Source organism: Oncorhynchus nerka, linkage group LG26 (genome assembly GCF_034236695.1).
Source record: "Oncorhynchus nerka isolate Pitt River linkage group LG26, Oner_Uvic_2.0, whole genome shotgun sequence".
Taxonomy (NCBI): Eukaryota; Metazoa; Chordata; class Actinopteri; order Salmoniformes; family Salmonidae; genus Oncorhynchus; species Oncorhynchus nerka.
The window spans coordinates 10,991,785-11,016,205 of record NC_088421.1 but is presented as its reverse complement, the minus strand read 5'-3'; the positions used below and the strand labels follow the sequence as shown (position 1 = coordinate 11,016,205).

General features: G+C 44.1%; 3 protein-coding genes across 4 annotated transcripts in view; all 3 read left to right on the top strand.

The window, feature by feature from the left end:
* The first annotated feature begins 250 nt into the window (after window positions 1-250).
* On the top strand, window positions 251-4,102 carry odad4 (outer dynein arm docking complex subunit 4). Its single transcript, XM_065011057.1, has 9 exons — window positions 251-319; window positions 601-754; window positions 883-944; window positions 1,058-1,214; window positions 1,458-1,682; window positions 1,794-1,989; window positions 2,767-2,853; window positions 3,015-3,211; window positions 3,993-4,102. The coding sequence occupies exons 1-9, from the start codon at window positions 251-253 to the stop codon at window positions 4,100-4,102; spliced, it is 1,257 nt and encodes a 418-aa protein (XP_064867129.1).
* Window positions 4,103-5,561: 1,459 nt separating this feature from the next.
* On the top strand, window positions 5,562-12,075 carry LOC115110871 (titin-like). 2 transcript variants are annotated; one of them, XM_065010077.1, is made up of 4 exons: window positions 5,562-5,741; window positions 7,143-9,389; window positions 9,497-9,624; window positions 10,554-12,075. In XM_065010077.1, the coding sequence occupies exons 2-4, from the start codon at window positions 7,163-7,165 to the stop codon at window positions 11,016-11,018; spliced, it is 2,820 nt and encodes a 939-aa protein (XP_064866149.1). In that variant the 5' UTR covers window positions 5,562-5,741; window positions 7,143-7,162; the 3' UTR covers window positions 11,019-12,075. The 2 variants fall into 2 exon arrangements, with proteins under 2 accessions (XP_064866149.1, XP_064866150.1); XM_065010078.1 differs by having other exon boundaries at window positions 7,130-9,389.
* A 4,093-nt stretch (window positions 12,076-16,168) lies between these two features.
* LOC115110263 (ATP-citrate synthase) overlaps window positions 16,169-24,421 on the top strand; it is a 30,846-nt gene continuing 22,593 nt past the window's right edge. The window contains exon 1 of the mRNA XM_065010076.1: window positions 16,169-16,407. The gene's annotated coding sequence lies outside the window, so the exon portion shown is untranslated. The remainder of the gene's footprint in view (window positions 16,408-24,421) is intronic.

Genomic DNA, 24,421 nt, shown 5'->3' with positions numbered 1-24,421 from the left:
TGTGTATATGCATTTAGACAATTTCTTCTGTTACTCAGCTGTCAATCGAAAACGCATGTGCTTGTTGCCAAGTCGTTTGGGCTGTCTCCTCAGTCGGTGGCTGGTGGCTTTTTTGCTACTCAAGTCTACACTACATGTATGTCAAGTTTGTATTTGTAGCTAATGACAGTTCATACATTTCTTTCAGGCATTGATTCTTCAGCCAGATGACAAAAATTGTCTGGTTGCCAGATCCAAATGTTATGTAAAGATGGGAGATTCTGGTAATGCATTGAGGGATGCAGAGGCCTCTCTCAAGGAGGACAAAGAATTCTTCAAGGTGCAATTTAAACATTGAGCATCATTATTCAGCCCTGTTCTATTTTCAGCCTTTGGAATTATTGTGTAGCTGTCATTGTACTGTCTCTTTGCCAGTGTTATTCAGGGAAGCTTTTTATTGTCTTTTGTTTGGAACGGAACAGATCCCTCTGTTGGCCAGCTACTGTACTGAATTTCAAAGCTTTTTTATTTTCAATGACCACTAGGGCACACTGTTGTTTCTGATTAGTCATCATTTCCCAAGCAAAATCCATTGATTTATTTGTATTCCTCATTTCCCAGGGTTTGTATCAGAAAGCGGAAGCTTTATACACCATGGGAGACTTTGAGTTTGCCCTGGTGTTTTACCACAGGGGGCACAAACTGAGGCCAGAGCTGCAGGAATTTAGACTGGGAATCCAGAAGGCCCAAGAGGCTATCGACAACTCTGTGGGCAGTAAGTACTGGGTCCAAAAATATTTTTGTAAAAGACCAACAGATTGAGTACCTCATTGTTCTCATTAATGCCGTTTTTGTAAGTTTTCCATCTGGTTTTCTAAATATCTTACCTTTCTACCACCTCAGGCCCCTCATCTGTGAAACTGGAAAACAAGGGCGACCTGTCCTTCTTCCACAAGGCCGATGAGGTGAGTCAATGGTAAAGCCTTGAGACGATAAGCTGCATCTTTTTCATAATTCCTCCCACCTCGACATGCATGTCATCCTCATGATGAATTCTGTGTGTGGGGTTGATTGGCAGGTGAAGAAGGGACGACCAAAGGGGCTGATTCACCCCCTGAGAAGGGAGATGAGGCAGCAGAACCAGAAGACGCCTAAGAGTGAGAAGACAGCCAAGCAGCTTCTGGGAGAGCTCTACAGCGATAAGGAGTACCTAGAGAAGCTACTGAAAGATGAAGGTAGCCAAAAATCTTTTACTTAGCATGGTCTTGTATTTTCACTCTTTCCTTTGAGTTTCAGTACACAATCAATACACTGTCACACTTGGGAATATGCTCTTTTATCACATACTCTATCTGGAGAATTTTCCTCTACGTGTCTTTTGATTTCCCTTACACATTATTATCAGCATGAATTACAGAGCCCAGTGTGTGGTAAAGAGCAAATATTCCATTAAAGTCCAAGTCATAAATGGCCTCCAGACTTGGTGAAAGGTAAGATGCGGGATGGGGAGAGACTGCAGGACCTCATCCTCAACTGCATCACCTATCTGGACACACGCACTGAGTTCTGGCGCCAGCAGAAGCCCATCTACTCACGGGAGAGAGACCGCAAGCTCATGCAGCAGAAGTGGAACAAGACCCGGCAGAACCCTCCCTCTGATCCCACCCGTTTTGTACTCAAGAGCCTGGAAGAGATTGATGCAGGTAAGACAGAACAGACCCAGGGATGAATATGGTAGTTTGATGCTTATCAATACATCCTGGTCAATAGTAAACAGATGTCCCCCCCCCCCCCCCTCTAAGCTTTGACTGCAGGCAATGCAGAGAGCAGCCTGAAGAAAGCTCGGGAGGTCCTGAAGTCAGTTCAATGCTGGTCAGAGGAGGTGGTTCCCAATAAGAAAGAGGTGCTGGGGAACCTTCACAGCTGCATTGGAAATGCCCTGATTGACCTGGGAAAAATGGACAGAGCCCTAGACAACCATCTGAAGGACTTGGACCTCGCCAGACAATGGTGAGTGCTGTGGAGTAGACACTTCATTTCAGTCTGAAAGGTACACTCAACTACGCATTTATTTTGATAGTGAGGCTAAAACGTTTAATTTGGCTCTATACGGCAGGATTTTGGAGATCAAATGCTAACTTCACCTCTTATGTTGAGAGGTTAGCATGTATTGGGGGCATGATCTTTGTACATCTTTCTCACTCATCATTATTCATGATTATCCTTAATCATGATAGCGTTCACATTAATGTAGAAGTGTTCAGAAACGTTGTTCTTATTTACAATCAAAGTGATTCCAAAATGACACACTGCATTATTTACCATTCATTTCTTTTGGGCACAACATAATCCAAAACACAATCAAAACAAACAGCAAATGCATCCAGCAAGTTTGTAGAGTCACAAGCTTGATGTTGTCATTGCATGCTAGGAATATGGGACCAAATACTCAATTTTTGACTCCATTTAACACACTAAGTGAATTTGTCCAAATACTTGACACCATCAAACGAGGGGACTAGATACATAAAGTGCATTCATATCTAAAAAGTAAAACAGATATGTATGAAAATAATCTCAAATAAAAGGTGACATTCTGTACTGTCTCCTCATATAAAACATTTGATCTCAAGTCCGAAATGCTGGCGTATAGAGCCAAAATACGTAATAAATACGTAGGGGAGAGTATATGATTGTCTAACAACCCACATTTCAAATCAAGTGCTTTTCACACACTGCATCTTATTTTTTGAACAGTGTTCTTTCACTTTCTTTGTTGTCCAACAGCAAACTCCCAGAGGCAAAGTCGAGGGCACTTGATAATGTTGGCCGAGTGTACGCCAGAATAGGAAAGTTCCCACAGGCTATCGATGCGTAAGTGGAAACTCAAAGTATATGGCATCACATCTGTGTTTTTATATGTTTTGATTGTGTGATGAAGCAAATAGTTTTCTTTAATACAAAGGACTCCTAATGTATGGATTCACTGTGTCATTCTATTCACGGTGTTTGTGTATTTGCTTCTCCATTCTCAGCTGGGAGGAAAAGATCCCCCTGGCCAGTGGCGGTTTGGAGAGGACCTGGCTGTTCCATGAGATAGGCCGCTGCTACCTGGAGCTGAAGCGTCACACCGAGGCCCGGGACTACGGCGTTCGCTCACTCGCTGTGGCCGATGAAATCGCTGATGAGAAGTGGCAACTGAACGCCTGTGTGTTGGTAGCACAGTCCGAGAGTAAGTGCAGGTAGAAGTGTGGAAGAACCCTTCCCTTGTTTGAGTCGTTGATAAGTTGTGATGTGTATAGCAATGGCTCCCTGGCATGTATTTTATGTTAATCTTTACAGACTCTTAAAGAAAATAGCATTATCTCATGTCTGAGCTTGATCAAATTAATAAAATGTATTTTTTATGTACTGTGGTTTCATTGAGGGGCGGCAGGTAGCCTAGAGGTTAGAGTGTTGGTACAGTGTTGTTTCGAATCCCCGAACCAGCATGGTGGAAAAATCTGCCCTTGAGCAAGGCAGTAAACCCCCACAACTGCTCCCCTGGCGTCGATGCCGTGGACGTCGATTAAGGCAGCCCCCCGCACCTCTCTGATTCAGAAGGGTTGGGTTAAATGTGGAAGACACATTTTGGTTGAATGCTTTCAGTTGTGCAACTGACTAGGTATCCCCTTTCCCTTGACCTTTCTGGGATTGAATGGGAAAATGTCCGTACAATTCTGATCAATGCAGATTCTTTTGAATTACAACCTGGGGACATAAACGTAGATTTCATAGAAACTTTGGACTCGAGTGCTGATTTCATAGAAACTTTGGACTCGAGTGCTGATTTCATAGAAACTTTGGACACTAGTGTTGATTTCATAGAAACTTTGGACACGAGCGTTGATTTCATAGAAACTTTGGACACGAGTGTTGATTTCATGGAGACTGTGATTAGTCTTGGTCTACTTGATCTTGGTCATAGCATTAAACTGGTCCTAACAGTCATTTCCTTATGTGTCCCCTCCCAGTGAAGCTTGGCAACTTTAAATCCGGTGTTGCCCACTTTGAAAGAGCTTTGGACAGGGCTAAGGTTCTCCAGGATGACCCTGCTAGGGATGCCATCCAGAAGGTTACCTGATCATCCTTGTCAATTCAAGTCACTTCTTTACTATTGTCAAATCACAATGGCTCACTGATACAATATTTTATGCCCTTATTTAGGCTCTCCGTGAGGCAAGGCAACGTTTATGAGCGCTCATTAGAAGATGACTGAAGAGGAGCCACAGACAGAATTTCAAAGACAATGTAATAAAAATGGTCTTTTAAACATGCTTCTCTGACCTCCATTTGAGTTTTTTTGCATCCTTTTATTTTATTTTTTGATTTACGTATTTAGAAATAGAAACATTACACACATACAAAATGTACATTCCCCTTACAGAATAAACTTAGGAGATACAGCTAAGGAAAGGACTTCACTTGGGTGGGAACAAAATCGAATTATCCTATGATGTATTACTTTGAAAATCTATTCATCTACACAGGGATTCAATCATTACAGCTATGTAGTATAATTTGAAGTCTTCCTGTTAATGTATGTGTTTCCTGTAGTATTGCAATGAATGCATGTTTCCAATGTAATGTTTTGTAGTGTCTCATTAATAAAGTGTGCCTTGCCTAGTGTTTTGGAGTCATTTTTGTTTGCAGTGTAACGTGCCACCGACTAATGATCCAGAAAGCAATTACTGTGTGTTGGCACTTGGCACACATGGTATTGTTAATCTAATTAAAACTAACTGAGAGACCGAGAAAGAGCGAGAGAGAGAATGAGACCCAGAAGCTTTATACAAGGAAATATAGGTTAGGAAGATGGTTAAGATGTGTTTCCATTGCCTTATGAAACTCATGAACTTTTGCTGATCTGGCACATTTTTCAGCAGAGCCTGTTAGCAGGTGTTGGGTAACTTGGGTTTAATTGCCTGTGCCAATGTGCATATAAGCAGGCCGTTGGAGACAAAAACAACAGACATGTACTGACTGGCACAATTCTTCCAGTCAAAAGTCATCTTACAGTTCTTTAGAACTGTGTACACGTTTCGCTGTGGTGTTTTTCTATCTGATTACAAGGCTTGTTCCCTTTACTTCTGCACTCTGATATCATTGTTTCAGACTGGCATGCTGACAATGCTGTTATTCACTAGGTAGCTGGTTCCCTTTAATATGGGTATTAAGAAATCCTGCCATGTTATCGGATCAGAAATTGATTAGACTCATCTAATCTCATAAAGTCCCCAAACTGTTGAGGAAATTTCCTGTTCCTTTCCTGCGTTTCTGGAAACATTTTTATAAGGAGCTTTATTTTTCAAGGAGTATGTGTTGTGGAAGTGGACCTAAAATCATTAACTGCAAAAATATAAAATAACTCATTGTTGTCACTTATGCCATGAATTATCAGACTTTCTGGCATTATTGCCATGGCTTGTGGAATTTCAATTAAACTAAACTCATATTTAATTTTCTTCTCAGCCAGGAGCCAGGTCTACATTGTCATTGCTGGGCCGTTCGCGTTGATAAGAGCGGGGGCGCGCAAACGATAGGAAGCACCCCACCCTCAAGAGCACGAAGCTTTGCGCGTGCTCAAGAGACAGTAGTTTCCGTTTTGTTTCCTGCGTGTTGTGGGCAGATTTCTGCGCGGAGCGCCTACTCTCCACTGCTTGCCAGCTTTGAAAACGCTTAAATTGCAAAGTCAGCGGCATACTCCTGACACAACAGGCACGGTAAGAAACCTCCGTCGGTAATATCGTCCCATTCATAGCAATATGGTAGTTATCCTAAATCGCCCGATTAGAAGCTGCTGTCATATAGTACGATCTTGGAACTTGACTGACGTGATCAACATTTTCAGAAATAGTCGCTTTTCAGACATACAATTTATTTAACTTTGAAATAGGCTACCGTTATTGTTCAAATGTGGCATCTAAATCTGGACATGACATTGCCACGCTGAATTTGTTTTATCTGTAGGGTGGTGATTACATTGCAGCCACTCCCCGTTTCACCATTTCATTGTTAGATGATAGTAGCCGCGTTTACACCGTTGCACTTTAAACATTATTCTCATCTGACTGTTTTTTACTAAATATTCACTTCCTATAAATATTGGCATTTGAGCTGAATCGAATGTCGCTTTGTTTCTTGGGCAACTTTTCTAGCCTGTAACGGGATGACCATGATTTTTTTTTGGTCTAATTTCACCAACCAATAGTCCATTGTGCTACTGACCGTCTGTTACTCAAAAATGATATTTTCTGCGTACTTTTCTTGGTGTTACTTGCGATTTTTATTCAAGTGCGTTTTAAAGAGGCTATTCGAGCCCTTGTCCGCACAAAAGGTTGGTTTAATCAGTCGCAGGTGTTCATTTCTCACCCCGGCCTAGTCGTCAGAGGCTGAGCACGCCTCTACTTTTTATTCGCCAATTTTGCGTAGCCTATATCTGAATCTTTTTCATTAATCAATGTAATTCCGTACTAAATTGGTGATTCATATTTGATCGGTTTTATGGATGAATGTTCATGCATTCTAATTGACGTTTGTTCCCCAGTTACGTCTTCCACCTAACGTTACACGTATAATGCAGCCGGTTATGTGGATGTTTTGAGAATTGAGCCATGAAGGCATACTTACACACATCCCCGTCTCACACACCACTCCAAATATGCCAGCTGTGCTTAACCCATTTATTAATCAGGTCGATAGAGCCAAGCCAACCACCCAATGCCTTTGTCAAACCTGGCAGAGGCCTTGCCCACGATGAGCTCTGAGTCGGCAGGACTCGAGGGGCGACACAGCGAAACCGCTGCAGTGCAGTAATTAAATAGGGAATCTGCTGCTCCCTATAACGCTTATTAGAAATACCAAAGTATATCAGTTGACTCCCTCACTAAGATAAGTGTGGTATCCCAAATATTTGCACAAGGGAAGAGTTGTCAAATTTCGTCCTTTTTTTTAACAGCTTGAAGTTAAAATGAATTCCAGCGCCATTGCATTGTTTGTATACTGTAGTTTTATTTTGATAAAGTTCCTGTTTTCAGTAAGTATTGAATTTGTTTGAGTTTCATTTGTAACATTGCATGTATTTTCACGTTAAATCTTTTGTCTAAACCAGTGTTTATCATTAGGTCCATTGAGGAACCCAGATATGGATGCTGAGCAGAACCAGGTGTTGGACACCGCATCAGAGACTCGAGAGAAACACGAGACGGGAGCAGGAGGCTGCCCCCAGTCACAACTCGACTCTCCAATAGAGCCTGCAGAATCACCAGTGAATAGGCAAGAAATGGAGCATTTGCAAGATGTGGTTACAGAATCAAGACCGTCAAAAGAAACGCAAGAGACGGCGCCTAAAGCAGAAAAATCCCCAATGAAAATCTTATCTCCTGAGAAGGTTCCAGAGACCTCTACAGAAGTTGTGACTAAAGCAGAGAATTACCCAGAAAAACAACCAGAACTAGAGAGCTCAACACAGGTTTCTGAGCCAGCTACAGCAATGTACGTAGAACGCGAAAACATCCAGACCGCAGAGCCTAAAAAGCAGCCAATGCCAGAGAGAACACCAGAGCCTCTAGCAGAGAATAACATTGAAACTGCGCCAGAGAAAATAGCAGAACCCGTCCCAGAGGCTGTTAAACAGTCTGAGCAGGCAGCGCCCGAGCCTGTCACACAGCCAAAATCTGAGGATGTCAAACTGCTCCAACCAGAAGAGAAAGGGCCTGAGGAATCTGAGAAGCAGGCAGAATCTGGTATTGTGTTGGAGGTGATGCCAGCAGAGCCTGAAACTGTAAAGGAAGTGGAGGCAGACAGACTGACCGACACTGACATTGTACCAGAGCCAAAGAAATCAGTAGCGGCTGAGACTGTGAAGAAAGTGGAAGCAGAGAAACCGGTAGCGGCTGAGACTGTGAAGAAAGTGGAAGCAGAGAAACCGGTAGCGGCTGAGACTGTGAAGAAAGTGGAAGCAGAGAAACCAGTAGCAGCTGAGACTGTGAAGAAAGTGGAAGCAGAGAAACCGGTAGCGGCTGAGACTGTGAAGAAAGTGATAGCAGAGAAACCAGTAGCAGCTGAGACTGTGAAGATGGTGGAAGCAGAGAAACCGGTAGCAGCTGAGACTGTGAAGATGGTGGAAGCAGAGAAACCGGTAGCAGCTGAGACTGTGAAGAAAGTGATAGCAGAGAAACCAGTAGCAGCTGAGACTGTGAAGATGGTGGAAGCAGAGAAACCGGTAGCAGCTGAGACTGTGAAGATGGTGGAAGCAGAGAAACCGGTAGCAGCTGAGACTGTGAAGATGGTGGAAGCAGAGAAACCGGTAGCAGCTGAGACTGTGAAGATGGTGGAAGCAGAGAAACCGGTAGCAGCTGAGACTGTGAAGATGGTGGAAGCAGAGAAACCGGTAGCAGCTGAGACTGTGAAGATGGTGGAAGCAGAGAAACCGGTAGCAGCTGAGACTGTGAAGATGGTGGAAGCAGAGAAACCGGTAGCAGCTGAGACTGTGAAGATGGTGGAAGCAGAGAAACCGGTAGCAGCTGAGACTGTGAAGATGGTGGAAGCAGAGAAACCGGTAGCAGCTGAGACTGTGAAGATGGTGGAAGCAGAGAAACCGGTAGCAGCTGAGACTGTGAAGAAAGTGGAAGCAGAGAAGCCAGTAGCAGCTGAGACTGTGATGGAAAAGAAACTGGTAGAAGCTGAAATTGTAAAAGAAGTCGAGTCGGAGAAACGGGCAGAAGGTGATGCAGTTGAGCAGCAGAAGGCAGAAGTTGTCGAGCAGGTCCCTGCTCCTGGCACTTTGTCTTTCGCTTTCCTGGAGCATGAGCAGACCAAAGCCACCCTTCGCACCTCTCGCACTCTAATCATCCTCAGAGGCCTCCCCGGCAGCGGCAAGAGCCTCTTGGCACGTGCCATTGCAGATAGCTACCAGGGTCTCTGCACTGTCTGCTGTGCTGATGACCATGGTGTGAAACCGGAGAGTCCAGAAGCATCGGCAGATGGGTACAAGGCTTTTGACGCTGCTGTGGTAGCCTGCTGCAGTGTAGGAACATCTGCTCAAGTGATTGTGGTGGATGACACCAACCATACCCATGATCGGCTGGCCCGTCTGGGGGAGGTAGCAGAGCAGCACCGGCTGGTGGCCATGTTTCTGGAGCCCCGCACTGAGTGGAGCAGAGACTTGCCACAGTTGGCCAAGAGAACTCTGCGGGGGCTAGAGGAATCCCAGATCCAGGCCATGAAAGTTCCTCTTGAGGAGACGTCCCTACCCCTTTTCTTTGGCTGGTTCCTTCTCCCTGGCATCCAGGACAAGGTCAGGTGCACGTCCATGGATTTCCTGAAGACGCTGGACACGCTTGAGGCCTTCAAGAAGCACTTGCCTGACTGTGAGTACAGCACAACTGTCTTGTGATACACACAATTATATTGTTTATCTAAATCAGATTTTAGTCTCGAACTTGACTGACAACTGAGCTTGCTTTGTTTTTTTCAGTCACTGTTGAGGCTGAGAAAGAGGTGGACCTGGAGCAGTATTTCCAAGCCAATGGAGCTCTTCATTGCACTACCAAATTCTGTGACTATGGCAAGGCTGAGGGAGCCAAGGAATATGCAGACAAACCAGTAAGTCAAAGAATATTGAACAAAAATAAAACGCAACAATTTCAATGATTTTTACCGAGTTACAGCTCATATAAAGAAATCACTCGATTTAAATTTATTAATTTAAGTCCTAATCTATGGATTTCATATGACTGGGCAGCGGTGGGCCACCCACTTGGGAGCCGGGCCCAGCCGATCAGAATGTTTTCCCCCATAAAATGGGTTTGTTACAGACAAACACTAATCTGTTTCATCAGCAGTCCAGGTGGCTGGTCTCATACAATCTCGCAGGTGAAAAACCCGGATGTGGAGGTCCTGGGCTGCCATAGTTACATGTGGTCAGCGTTTGTGAGGCCGGTTGGACGTACTGCCAAATTCTCTAAAATTATGTTGGAGACAGCTTATGCTAGAGAAATTAACATTCAATTCTCTGGCAACCGCTCTGGTCGACATTCCTGCAGTCAACATGCCAATTGCATGCTCCCTCAACTTCTTTGGCATTGTTGTAACACAACTGCAAGTTAGTGGCCTTTTGTCTCCAGCACAAGGTGCACCTGTGTAATGATCATGCTGTTTAATCAGCTTCTTGAAATCCATACCTGTCGGATGGATTATCTTGGTAAAGGAGACATGCTCACAAACAGGGATATAATATAAACAAATGTGTGCGCAAAATAAGCCTTTTGTGCGTCTGGATATTTTCTTATTTCAACTCATGAAACATGGGGCAAACTTGACATGTTGCTTTTATATTTTTGTTTACTGTATCTTGGTGATGGGAAATATTTGTAAAATGCAACCTCATCCTATTAACCCATTTACTACACAGCTCAAATTGGCTTTTTTATGTTTTATGAATTTAAAATCTGATGACCTGTGCGTTGTTTATATGCATTTTCACTTTTCAGGGGACCATTTTGAAATAACCTCTTTTTCTTTTCCCACTCTAGATTGTTAAAGAGTTGTATGGCTCTGCGTTCGAGCTGTCCCTTAGTGCCCTCTTCGTCACACCTCGCACTGTTGGTGCCCGGGTTTCTCTCTCTGAGGATCAGTTAACCCTGTGGCCTGCCGACGCTGAAAAGGAGGCAGTCCCTCTAGTCCCGGCTGCCGCCACCCTGCCCGCAGGCAGCCGTGCCCACATCACCCTGGGCTGTGCGGAGGGGGTTGAGCCACAGCAGACTGGCTTTGACCTGCTGGAGATCCTAGCGCTGCAGCAAGAGGGTCAGGAGGGAGAGCTGGTGGAGGAGATGGAGCTCGGCTCCCTGGCCTACTACGGCAAGGGGAGGTGGCTGCTCAGTCTGAGGGAGCCCGTCTCCGCCCAGGCCTGCTTCTCCAGCCTCTACGGGCCCAAGAAGGCCGACACGACCAAGAAAGACGGGGACAAGAAGAAAAAGCAAAAGTGCACCATACTGTAAAGGAGAGGGGGAAGGTGGTGGTAATGGATGGCTCGGGATGAGTGGCGTACTAGTGTTCTGATTTGTCTGTGGGGAGGTTTGTGTTTGTGCTACTTTTGGGGTTTGGGAGGCGTCTTGGATATCCACCCCAAATCCACAAGCTGTGTGCCTTTCTCTATTGCTTTGCTGCACAACCCAAGAGGCCTTTAAACCACAGTTTAGGTCAAGCTTAGCATCTTGTTCAGTGTCTTGTCATGCGTTTTAGTGCCATAGTTGCAATTGGATAGGATTTCTGTAGACAATGCCTGATTTCATGGCTCAGATGTAGTACTGCTGTACCTAGTACCGCTTCTCCCCGTTTGTGACCACTATTTTTCCCTACTCAATTCACGTCTAACACTATATACAACCCCTTCCGTACATGTCAGTGTTAAGCATTTAGATGTGTTTTCATGTTTGGTGTGAGTGGCTCAAATAGTATTTTCATCGCATGCCAGGTTTTTCAGTTTAGCTGATGTAGTTCTAGTCATGATTAGCTTCTTTGCAAAAAGTTGCACATCTCTTTCAGAAATTTCTCGTGACACTGGTCATTTCCTGTGATTTAGTCAGTCGGCCCTATCATTGTGTTTGTGCATTTGTATGTGTGTGTTTAGTACGAAGGAAAGAGCTGGGTAATTTCATAAGTAGCTCATGGTCCAAAAGGGTGATGAACTGTAAATGTCATTCATCGAGGCCATTCCTAATTAACTCTTTTTGCACGATGCAGCAGAAATCAAAGGGAGAATGCTGATGAATGTGCAGTTTGTTTGATTAGCTGGCACTTACTTGGTACTTATCAAATGCTGTGAAACCAAGGCCACAATTTGCAATATTCTGTAGTATAGGTGACTGCAGCCTGGGATCATCCCTCTTTCTGTCAACCATAGTTTTCGCATGTCAAGTTGTATGTATTCACTGTCTTTTCATGACTGATGTGTGGGTCTCTTAGGGCAAAGCCATGCTTGTGTATTTCTTCCAATGAGTCACTATTTTTGCACATGTTTTGTACACTTAATAAAGGAATTTGTTTTGCGGCAAATATTGTCTAATGCAATTTATACTGTTACACCCTGTTCAAGACTGTTTCTTCGTCTCTACACCAGTGGTGAATTAAGCATGTAAATCTCAGTGAGACAAATAAGTGGGATGCCAGCAAAGCCACAACACTATAAATCAAATGTATTTATATAGCCCTTCGTACATCAGCTGATATCTCAAAGTGCTGTACAGAAACTCAGCCTAAAACTCCAAACAGCATGCAATGCAGGTGTTGAATCATGTTGGCTAGGAAAGGCCAAAACCTAGGAAGAAACTGAGGAACCGGGCTGTGAGGGGTGGCCAGTCCTCTTCTGGCTGTGCCTGGTGGAGATTATAACAACATGGCCAAGATGTTCATAAATGACCAGCATGGTCAAATAATAGGTCTGGGACAGGTAGCCCGTCCGGTGAACAGGTCAGGATTGCATAGCCGCAGGCAGAATGTATACAATACATTAATTGCGCCTATACCACTGCTACAGCTGGCTATCAGCGGAGCCTTGTCTGGCAGCGACACAGTTAATTCGGCCTCATTTACTGCCTTTAAATTTAACAAACATTTTTAAATGGCTCATGGCTGACTTGCTTAAAGAAATGTGGTTTCTACTGAAAATTGAGATGTACAAACAATGGCATAAGGGGACGACAAGCAGATTAGAGGCAATCCGTCATTTTAATTAAGACATGAGCAAGCTAGGATGGACGTAGTCAACTTTGCTCAGCACTTTTGAAATGTACAGTGACAGAATTCAGAACATGGGCTGTTCTTACTGTGCCCTCCCTGTACACCAAGTCAGAACTGTAGGATAAATAAAGGCGGCATATAAGCAGACAATGAAAGCTCTTACAATATTTAATTACATTTCTCAAAAACCAGTTATGGACTACATGTGCACCACACATTACTTTCTTAGCTACAGTATACATATCTCCCCGGCATATTTAATTTATGCAGAAGAATACAATACATTTTTGGACTCACCTTGTACTGTGCTCACTTGAACATTTTTTGTCATCAAACTTTATCATTAAAGTCTGGCATTCTCTGGATTTATGGTGCATTCAAGACAACTTGGAACTCGGGGTGGGGGGGGCGGGTGGGGGAGTTGTATCATGATGACGTCAGTGATCTTCAGGTCGTAGCTCTAGAAAGAGGCCCGAGTTCCCGATTTACAATTCCAAGTTGGATGAAATTTTAAACCGTATTTTCCCAGTCGTAGCTCGTTTTCCCAGAGTTCCCAGTTGTATTGAACTCACTAAAGTTAGATTTTGCAGTTTTGAGTGCGGCACAAATCATGCTTCATTGACAGCATGGCCAATATTGAATGTTTATCATTTTAAACTAGGAAAAGAGACCCATAATCTTAGATTTGGGACCACACAGCCACTCCACTGAATAGCAGGCTAATGATTGCTTTGCAATGCTAGCAGTTAGCCACTGATTCCTTCCAAACTACTCATTGTTGAATTTGCGATTTCCAACTTGTTGTGTAATGTTTATGTCCAGTGGCCGATGAGCACCGATACGTTGTATTTCTCTTTGTATGACAAGGATTAAAAAGGATTTGCCAGTAGATTTTCGACTTGATTCACGATGATGACGGCTAGCTAAGATTTTGAAAGTATGATGTTGAAATGATCAGTCCAATCAAAGCTACTGTAGATATAACGTGATGTGACATAATTGTATCTGTGGCCAATGAGCTTGAGCCTTCTTGGATGGGCACTTCTAATGTAACTCTATGGCAGCACCCAAGGGGCTAGAATTTTAGAGCTCTACCCTTAGACTTGGTGGTGACGTAGTGTCCCCGTGAGTGACAGAACACTGAGCCAATCATGGCGCAACGCTCCGTATTTTCTGCTGGCTTGCCCCACCACCACAGAAGCACTGAGCTAGGCTTGAACACCTGCATTTTGGAGCTGCCTTACTCAAGAAAACAAAAAAGAGACCATGTTTGTATGCAGCTTTTTTAACTCAATGATATATATATATTTTTTTACATTGTTTGCAAACATATGTGACATGAATTAATGCCAAAATAGCATGCAAAACAGCCCCCCCCCCACACACAAAAAAAACAAATATCTATATTTTGGTGCTAAAAATGTGGGGCTGCCCTGAATGACTGGGTCGCCACTGCTGCGTACCCATTTCAACAGTTAGGAAGCTATTGACTCTTGACAAGGTACAGTGAGACTCAGGCATTTTGTTTGTAGATGGAGAAGTTGACCAGCAGATGGCACTCAGCCTCTGGATATTATAAGTGCAATGTATGAAGAGAACATTATCTAAAGGATATTTCTCATCAGGCCAGTCAATGTTTGAATCTCCCAAAACTGAAGTGACATTGTTTCATCCACTTTTGTGGAAGTGTATCCTAGGCCACAGGCTCTCGCACACCCACAATCCTACCTTCGTTACATTTTATTCTGGAGAGGCTCTGAGTTGAATGACCCAATTGTCAGACTGTCTAGTGGTGTGCCATCACCTCCCATTGCACCATATTTCACCACAACTGTGCAAATTTTGATATTAATCATTTACACACCGGTGTGTATGAGAGAAAGAATTGCAACTCTTACCAAGGTCTGTATTGCCAGCTGCACTAGACTGAGGATTACACACACTGACTGTACAGGGCACTTGGCTCATCTGACTAATATGATGCAAAAGAGTCTTGCTCCTACCAAATGAAAATTTTCCACCTTGAAATGGTCTGATTTTATTACACATTTTAATGTATTACCCTGGTTCTGTTCGTCATACCGTAATGAGCTATCTATACTAGAAAAAATATTGCATTGGTTAGACAGCTGGTGTTGACATAATTTTTGTTAGCGTTATTTTATTTGGAATTTGTTGATTTGTGCACAAGGCAATACAAAACAATGTGATGAAAGGCAAGGCAAGCGATAACTGCATGTGCAGGATAGGTAAACAATTATTACGATCTGGAATTTTTCAGACTTTCCTACCCTAAACCCTAACATTAACCCCTTACCCTAACCATAACCCTTACCTAACCTTAACCCTTAACCATTTTCAAATTCAACTAAAATCGAGATTATGTATACACTAGATGATTAATAGGGGCGTTGTGTTGAAGCCTCCTTGCCTCCATCTTGGCACTCCCCCACCTTTGTAAAATATATTTTGGAAGCTATAAAATGCATTTATTAATGTCTACACTCGTTTTGCCACAGTTATTCCATTAAAGACACTTTAATGCATACTTTTAAATAATATTATGTGAGCTAAACATAAAAATAAAAACATATATAAAAACATTTCCTTAAAATATATATTTTTTTAGATTACTAATGTTACTGTCCCCACTACAACTAAAAAAGTACTTAAATACATGCTATTTTCTTCCTTGAAACATTTAATTGAAATAGAATTCAATGTATTCCTATGGAGTACTGCTCCTACTGGTGAGTGCCAAAATGGCCGACCGGCGGCTTAAAAGCCTTCTCAATAACCAAAGACAGAGCATCACAAACCATGGTGTGCATTTTTGGACGTCTCAAGGATCTCCGAATGCATGGAGCCCCAAAAACCCCTGAGGCGCATAAGCCCCCCTTTCAAATATTACTAGAACAAAAAAAACTGTATCCTGTTTAATCAAACAAAGAAACAAATAGTTTGGGATTCACACAAATAAAAGAATAAAAATACCAGGGGTAAAAAAGCACAATACTGCAATTTGTACAATTTACTTCAAGGCCACTGAATGAAAATGCCTTTGGTGAATCATTGGCTACATGTTTATGTATTTATCTACATATGGTCAAGGCCAAGAGCAACGGGAAATATAAATAGCCTTAATGTAGATGGACTTCAGTTCACTGGTGCCAGAATGTACTCAGATTATTAACTATTAGTATAATTGAAAAAGGGAGACAATTTTACTATCTTTTATACATGATCATGTGATTCCATTCTGATTGGCTACAATACTAAACAGACAATGCTAGCCAATCGGTGTCCTACAGTTGAATAGCGAAGTCGGTTCTTTCAACGAGAGATGGGTGTGAGCGTTATGAAGCAACAGCCATGGGGTGGTGTGACCCAATCGGAGAGCAGGAATATATCAGCCAAGTCTATCATCAGATAGGAAGAGGGGAGAAAACTGAGGAGAACCCAGAAGTGTAGTCAGTGGTCCACGCCGACAGCTAAACCACGGATACAAGAAGGAGCAGTTAGCAGTATCTTTAGCCAAACTGTCCCTTTCCTAGATTTCCCGACTGAAATCGTTTCACATCCGAAACGATCCAAATCTTCTCAACACATAACCTGGGAGATCTTTTCCACAACTCTCAAGATATAAAGGTGAGACAAATCTATATCTAGATTTATTTCGATGTTTACAGATTGCAAAGAGTAATTGAAAGCTGACTTGAAAGTTACATAAAGTAGTGTAACATGCGCAGTAAAAAAAAAAGCTAACACAAAGTGTGTGTGTTTGAGTAAGGGAAAGAAAGAGACCGGACGAGTTGAACTGGTCAATCAACAGTACCAGTCTTGAATTCATAAAGAATGAAGACATTATGAAACAATTATTGTGGCCACGGCATAGCTTACTATAGTTTATTTTAAAATGTGTCGCCTCATGGGCTGTGGCTGGTCTAATGCCATAAAAGCATGTTTATTTGTTTAGAAATTTCCGTATTACCCTTAATGTAGTTATTTATTGCCATTTTTAATAATTTTCACCTATTTCATTCTGGTAAAATGTAAATCATAATGAATTAATCATTTATTTATGTCTATTTAACCTTTATTTAATGTCTATGTCTATGGCATGTCTTTGACTAAATCAAATCAAATTTTATTGGTCACATACACATGGTCAGCAGATGTTCTTGCGAGTGTAGTGAAATGCTTGTGCTTCTAGTTCCGACAGTGCAGCAATATCTAACAAGTAATTAATCACTTCCACAACAACTACCTAATACACACATCTAAGTAAAGGAATGGAATAAGAATATATATACATATATGGATGAGCAATGACCGAGCGGCATAGGCAAGATGCAATAGATGGTATAAAATACAGTATATACATATGAGATGAGCAATGACCGAGCGGCATAGGCAAGATGCAATAGATGGTATAAAATACAGTATATACATATGAGATGAGCAATGACCGAGCGGCATAGGCAAGATGCAATAGATGGTATAAAATACAGTATATACATATGAGATGAGCAATGACCGAGCGGCATAGGCAAGATGCAATAGATGGTATAAAATACAGTATATACATATGAGATGAGTAATGCAAGATATGTAAACATGATTAAAGTCCCATTATTAAAGTGACTAGTGATCCATTTTATTAAAGTGGCCAATGATTTCAAGTGTGTATCTAGGCAGCAGCCTCACTGTGTTAGTGATGGCTGTTTAACAGTCTGATGGTCTTGAGATTTGAAAAATAGCTTCTGTCTCTCAGTCCCAGCTTTGATGCACCTGTACTGACCTCACCTTCTGCGGGTTGAACAGGAAGTGGCTTGTGTGGTTGTTGTCCTTGATGATCTTTTTGGCCTTCCTGTGACAATTTGGTGCTGTAGGTGTCCTAGAGAGCAGGTAGTTTTCCCCCGGTGATGCGTTGTGCAGACTGCACCACCCTCTAGAGAGCCCTGCGGTTATGCGCGGTGCAGTTGTCTTACCAGGCGGTGATGCAGCCTGACAGGATTCTCTCAATTGCGCATCTGTAAAAGTTTGAGGGTTTTAGGTGACAAGCCACATTTCTTCAGCCTCCTGAGGTTGAAGAGGCGCTGTTGCGCCTTCTTCACCACGCCGCCCAATCAGATCCACAGATGATGCAATCTCTATTGCACTCCACACTGCCCTTTCCCACCTGGACAAAAGGAACACTTATGTGAGAATGCTATTCATTGACTACAGCTCAGCATTCAACACCATAGTACCCTCAAAGCCCATCACTAAGCTAAGGATCCTGGGACTCAACACCTCCCTCTGCAACTGGATCCTGGACTTCCTGACGGGCCGCCCCCAGGTGGTGAGGGTGGGTAGCAACACATCTGCCACGCTGATCCTCAACACTGGAGACCCCCATTGGTGTGTGCTCAGTCCCTTCCTGTACTCCCTGTTCACCCATGACTACATGGCCAGGCACTACTCCAACACCATCATTAAGTTTGCAGACAACATTACAGTGGTAGGCCTGGTCACCGACAACGACGAGACGACGACGAGAGGTCAGAGACCTGGCCGGGTGTTGCCAGAATAACAACATATCACTCAACGTAACCAAGACTAAGGAGAGGATTGTGGATTACAGGAAAAGGTGGACTGAGTACGCCCCCATTCTCATCAACGGGGCTGTAGTGGAGCAGGTTGAGAGCTTCAAGTTCCTTGGTGTCCACATCACATTTACATTTTACATTTAAGTCATTTAGCAGACGCTCTTATCCAGAGCGACTTACATCACCAACAAACTAGACTGGTCCAAACACTTCAAGACAGTCATGAAGAGGGCACATCAAAGCCTATTCCCCCTCAGGAAACTAAAAAGATTTGGCATGGGTCCTGAGATCCTCAAAAGGTTCTACAGCTACACCATCGAGAGCATGGTTGCATCACTGCCTGGTACGGCAATTGCTCGGCCTCCAACTACAAGGCACTACAGAGGGTAGTGTGTACAGCCCAGTACATCACTGGGGCTAAGCTGCCTGCCATCCAGGACCTCTACACCAGGCGGTGTCAGAGGAAGGCCCTAAAAATGGTCAGACCCCAGTCATAGACTGTTCTCTCTACTACCGCATGGCAAGTGGTACTGGAGTGCCAAGTCTAGGACATAAAGGCATCTCAACAGTTTTTATCCCCAAGCCATAAGACTCCTGAACAGGTAATCAAATGGCTACCTGGACTATTTGCATTGTGTGCCCCCCCCAACCCTGTTTTTACACTGCTGCTACTCTCTGTTTATCATATATGCACAGTCACTTTAACTATACATTTATGTACATACTACCTCAATTGGCCCGACCAACCAGTGCTCCAGCACATTGGCTAACCAGGTTATCTGCATTGTGTCCCGCAACACACCACCCGCCAACCCCTCTTTACACTACTGCTATTCTCTGTTCATCATATATGCATAGTCACTTTAACCATATCTACATGTACATACTACCTCAATCAGCCTGACTAACCGGTGTCTGTATGTAGCCTCACTACTGTATATAGCCCCGCTACTGTTTTTCACTGTATTTTTACTGTTTTATTTCTTTACTTACCTATTGTTCACCTAATACCTTTTTTGCACTATTGGTTAGAGCCTGTAAGTAAGCATTTCACTGCAAGGTCTACCTACACCTGTTGTATTCGGCACACGTGACAAACAATCTTTGATTTGTCATGTCTGTGGATAGGGGGGTGCTCCCTCTGTTTCCTGAAGTCCACAATCATCTCCTTTTGTTTTGTTGAGTGAGAGGTTGTTCCCCTGACACCACACTCCGAGTGCCCTCACCCCCTCCCTATAGGCTGTCTTGCCATTGTTGGTAATCAAGCCTACTACTGTTGTGTCGTCTGCAAACTTGATGATTGAGTTGGAGGCGTGCCTGGCTACGCTGTCATGGGTGAACAGGGAGTACAGGAGGGGGCTGAGCACGCACCCTTGTGGGGCCCCAGTGTTGAGAATCAGCAAAGTGGAGGGTTTGTTTCCTACCTTCACCACCTGGGGGTGGCCCGTCAGGAAGTCCAGGACCCAATTGCACAGGGCGGGGTTCAGACCCAGGGCCTCAAGCTTAATGATGAGCTTGGAGGGTGCTATGGTGTTGAATGCTGAGCTGTAGAATGAACAGCATTCTTACATAGGTATTCCTCTTGTCCGGATGGGAGAGGGCAGTATGATGGCGATTGCATCGTCTATGGACCTATTGGGGCGGTAAGCAAATTGAAGTGGGTCTAGGGTGACAGGTAAGGTGTAGGTGATATGATCCTTGACTAGTCTCTCTAAGCACATCATGATGACAGAAGTGAGTGATACGGGGCAATCGTCATTTAGTTCAGTTACCTTTGCCTTAGGTTTTCTTTTTAAATCAGAATGTTCAAGTGATCATGCATTTTAATAAACTTTGGAATATTGACACAAATCATGCATTTTTAGTCCACTCTCAAAACACAGGTCTTGCTTTTTTGAAACCACTTCCTTGCTTTTCCCAAGTTCATTGTCCAGACATATATCTTCTCTAGCAGGCAGACAGATGCTTCTTTAAATCTTTGAAGCACTGAGGTATTTTTGTCATTTCTACCTGTCAGAGCCAGGTGCAGATGTTTTGGTGTTGTTGTTGTATAAGGGAAGGTAATCTGGAGGTGTAGGGGACCAGGCCAGGTTAAGGTTAAATGCATTCTGACTTCAGTACTGTGAAAGACAAATTCTGTTTCTGTGAAAAGCGCGATCAGATTTTCTGATGAGAAGAAGCCTGTGTGTCTGCTGTAGGTGTCAGTGGTTTTGATAAGTGTGTGTGATATGCATATTTTCTGGTGTGTGTGCCTTCATTCATGTGCGTTTTGTGTGCCTCATATATCTCAACTTCCGGCGCCGACTGAGATGGCCGCCTCGCTTCGCGTTCCTAGGAAACTATGCAGTTTTTTGTTTTTTTACGTGTTATTTCTTACATTAGTACCCCAGGTCATCTTAGGTTTCATTACATACAGTCGAGAAGAACTACTGAATATAAGATCAGCGCCAACTCCCCATCAGTACGACCAAGAATATGTTTTCCGCGACGCGGATCCGGTGTTCTGCCTTACAAACAGGACAACGGAATGGATCGCATGCAGCGACCCAAGGAAACGACTCCGAAAAAGAGGGAAACGAGGCGGTGTTCTGGTCAGACTCCGAAAAAGGGCACATCGCGCACCACTCCCCAGCATTCTTCTTGCCAATGTCCAGTCTCTTGACAACAAGGTTGACGAAATCCGAGCAAGGGTAGCATTCCAGAGGGACATCAGAGACTGCAACGTTCTCTGCTTCACAGAAACATGGCTTACTGGGAAGACGCTATCCGACGCGGTGCAGCCAACGGGTTTCTCCACGCATCGCGCCGACAGAAACAAACATCTTTCTGGTAAGAAGAGTGGCGGGGCGTATGCCTCATGACTAACGAGACATGGTGTGATGAAGGAAACATACAGGAACTCAAATCCTTCTGTTCACCTGATTTAGAATTCCTCACAATCAAATGTAGACCGCATTATCTTCCAAGAGAATTCTCCTCGATTATAATCACAGCCGTATATATCCCCCCAAGCAGACACATCGATGGCTCTGAACGAACTTTATTTAACTCTTTGCAAACTGACCATTTATCCGGAGGCTGCATTCATTGTAGCTGGGGATTTTAACAAAGCTAATCTGAAAACAAGACTCCTAAATTTTACCAGCATATCGATTGCGCAACCAGGGGTGGTAAAACCTTGGATCATTGTTACTCTAACTTCCGCGACGCATATAAGGCCCTGCCCCGCCCCCTTTCGGAAAAGCTGACCACGACTCCATTTTGCTGATCCCTGCCTACAGGCAGAAACTAAAACAAGAGGCTCCCACGCTGAGGTCTGTCCAACCTGGTCAGACCAAGCTGACTCCACACTCCAAGACTGCTTCCATCACGTGGACTGGGACATGTTTCGTATTGCGTCAGATGGAAATATTGACGAATACGCTGATTCGGTGTGCGAGTTCATTAGAACGTGTGTCGAAGATGTCGTTCCCATAGCAACGATAAAAACATTCCCAAACCAGAAACCGTGGATTGATGGCAGCATTCGCGTGAAACTGAAAGCGCGAACCACTGCTTTTAATCAGGGCAAGGTGTCTGGTAATATGTCCGAATATAAACAATGCAGCTATTCCCTCCGCAAGGCTATTAAACAAGCTAAGCGTCAGTACAGAGACAAAGTGGAATCTCAATTCAATGGCTCAGACACAAGAGGCATGTGGCAGGGTCTACAGTCAATCACGGACTACAAGAAGAAACCCAGCCCAGTCACGGACCAGGATGTCTTGCTCCCAGGCAGACTAAATAACTTTTGCCCGCTTTGAGGACAATACATTGCCACTGACACGGCCTGCAACGAAAACATGTGGTCTCTCCTTCACTGCAGCCGAGGTGAGTAAGACATTTAAACGTGTTAACCCTCGCAAGGCTGCAGGCCCAGACGGCATCCCCAGCCGCGCCCTCAGAGCATGCGCAGACCAGCTGGCCGGTGTGTTTACGGACATATTCAATCAATCCCTATACCAGTCTGCTGTTCCCACATGCTTCAAGAGGGCCACCATTGTTCCTGTTCCCAAGAAAGCTAAGGTAACTGAGCTAAATGACTACCGCCCCGTAGCACTCACTTCCGTCATCATGAAGTGCTTTGAGAGACTAGTCAAGGACCATATCACCTCCACCCTACCTGACACCCTAGACCCACTCCAATTTGCTTACCGCCCAAATAGGTCCACAGACGATGCAATCTCAACCACACTGCACACTGCCCTAACCCACCTGGACAAGAGGAATACCTATGTGAGAATGCTGTTCATCGACTACAGCTCGGCATTCAACACCATAGTACCCTCCAAGCTCGTCATCAAGCTCGAGACCCTGGGTCTCGACCCCGCCCTGTGCAACTGGGTTCTGGACTTCCTGACGGGCCGCCCCCAGGTGGTGAGGGTAGGCAACAACATCTCCTCCCCGCTGATCCTCAACACGGGGCCCCACAAGGGTGCGTTCTGAGCCCTCTCCTGTACTCCCTGTTCACCCACGACTGCGTGGCCATGCACGCTCCAACTCAATCATCAAGTTTGCGGACGACACAACAGTGGTAGGCTTGATTACCAACAACGACGAGACGGCCTACAGGGAGGAGGTGAGGGCCCTCGGAGTGTGGTGTCAGGAAAATAACCTCACACTCAACGTCAACAAAACTAAGGAGATGATTGTGGACTTCAGGAAACAGCAGAGGGAACACCCCTATCCACATCGATGGATCAGTAGTGGAGAGGGTAGCAAGTTTTAAGTTCCTCGGCATACACATCACAGACAAACTGAATTGGTCCACTCACACTGACAGCGTCGTGAAGAAGGCGCAGCAGCGCCTCTTCAACCTCAGGAGGCTGAAGAAATTCGGCTTGTCACCAAAAGCACTCACAAACTTCTACAGATGCACAATCGAGAGCATCCTGGCGGGCTGTATCACCGCCTGGTACGGCAACTGCTCCGCCCTCAACCGTAAGGCTCTCCAGAGGGTAGTGAGGTCTGCACAACGCATCACCGGGGGCAAACTACCTGCCCTCCAGGACACCTACACCACCCGATGTTACAGGAAGGCCATAAAGATCATCAAGGACATCAACCACCCGAACCACTGCCTGTTCACCCCGCTATCATCCAGAAGGCGAGGTCAGTACAGGTGCATCAAAGCTGGGACCGAGAGACTGAAAAACAGCTTCTATCTCAAGGCCATCAGACTGTTAAACAGCCACCACTAACATTGAGTGGCTGCTGCCAACACACTGTCATTGACACTGACCCAACTCCAGCCACTTTAATAATGGGAAATGATGTAAATATATCACTAGCCACTTTAAACAATGCTACCTTATATAATGTTACTTACCCTACATTATTCATCTCATATGCATATGTATATACTGTACTCTAGATCATCGACTGCATTCTTATGTCACTAGCCACTTTAACTATGCCACTTTGTTTACTTTGTCTACATACTCATCTCATATGTATATACTGTACTCGATACCATCTACTGTATGCTGCTCTGTACCATCACTCATTCATATATCCTTATGTACATATTCCTTATCCCCTTACACTGTGTATAAGACAGTAGTTTTGGAATTGTTAGTTAGATTACTTGTTGGTTATCACTGCATTGTCGGAACTAGAAGCACAAGCATTTCGCTACACTCGCATTAACATCTGCTAACCATGTGTATGTGACAAATAAAATTTGATTTGATTTATATAGCAGTCTACAAGCGTTGCGCTTCAACCGCTCTTGACCAATGTTATCCGTGTTGGATATTTCATAGCGCTGACAAGCCGCTAGCAGAGGGGAAATAGACAGATATAGTGTAGTGAGTCTGTCTCCTCCCCTCCTGTGTTCTATTGGCCTCGGACCAGAGCTATAGTGACTCAGGAAAAAGAGGAGACGAGGGATCAATACTGAAGATGCTCCAACACCACCTCCATTCATTTATCTAATCAAGGGATAGCAGGGCAGCAGCCCAGAGCAAAGCCTTATCTGGTAGATACCAGGGCTCTTTATCTAAAAAAAATATATATATATTTGACCCCCT

Coding starts and splice junctions, on each gene's coding strand:
- odad4 (XM_065011057.1), top strand. CDS start 251: ATGGGAGATTCTGGTAATGCATTGAGGGATGCAGAGGCCTCTCTCAAG. Junction 1,683..1,793: donor CCTGGAAGAGATTGATGCAG/GTAAGACAGAAC, acceptor CTTTGACTGCAG/GCAATGCAGAGAGCAGCCTG. Junction 3,212..3,992: donor GTTGGTAGCACAGTCCGAGA/GTAAGTGCAGGT, acceptor GTCCCCTCCCAG/TGAAGCTTGGCAACTTTAAA.
- LOC115110871 (XM_065010077.1), top strand. CDS start 7,163: ATGGATGCTGAGCAGAACCAGGTGTTGGACACCGCATCAGAGACTCGA. Junction 9,390..9,496: donor CAAGAAGCACTTGCCTGACT/GTGAGTACAGCA, acceptor TGTTTTTTTCAG/TCACTGTTGAGGCTGAGAAA. Junction 9,625..10,553: donor AGGAATATGCAGACAAACCA/GTAAGTCAAAGA, acceptor TTCCCACTCTAG/ATTGTTAAAGAGTTGTATGG.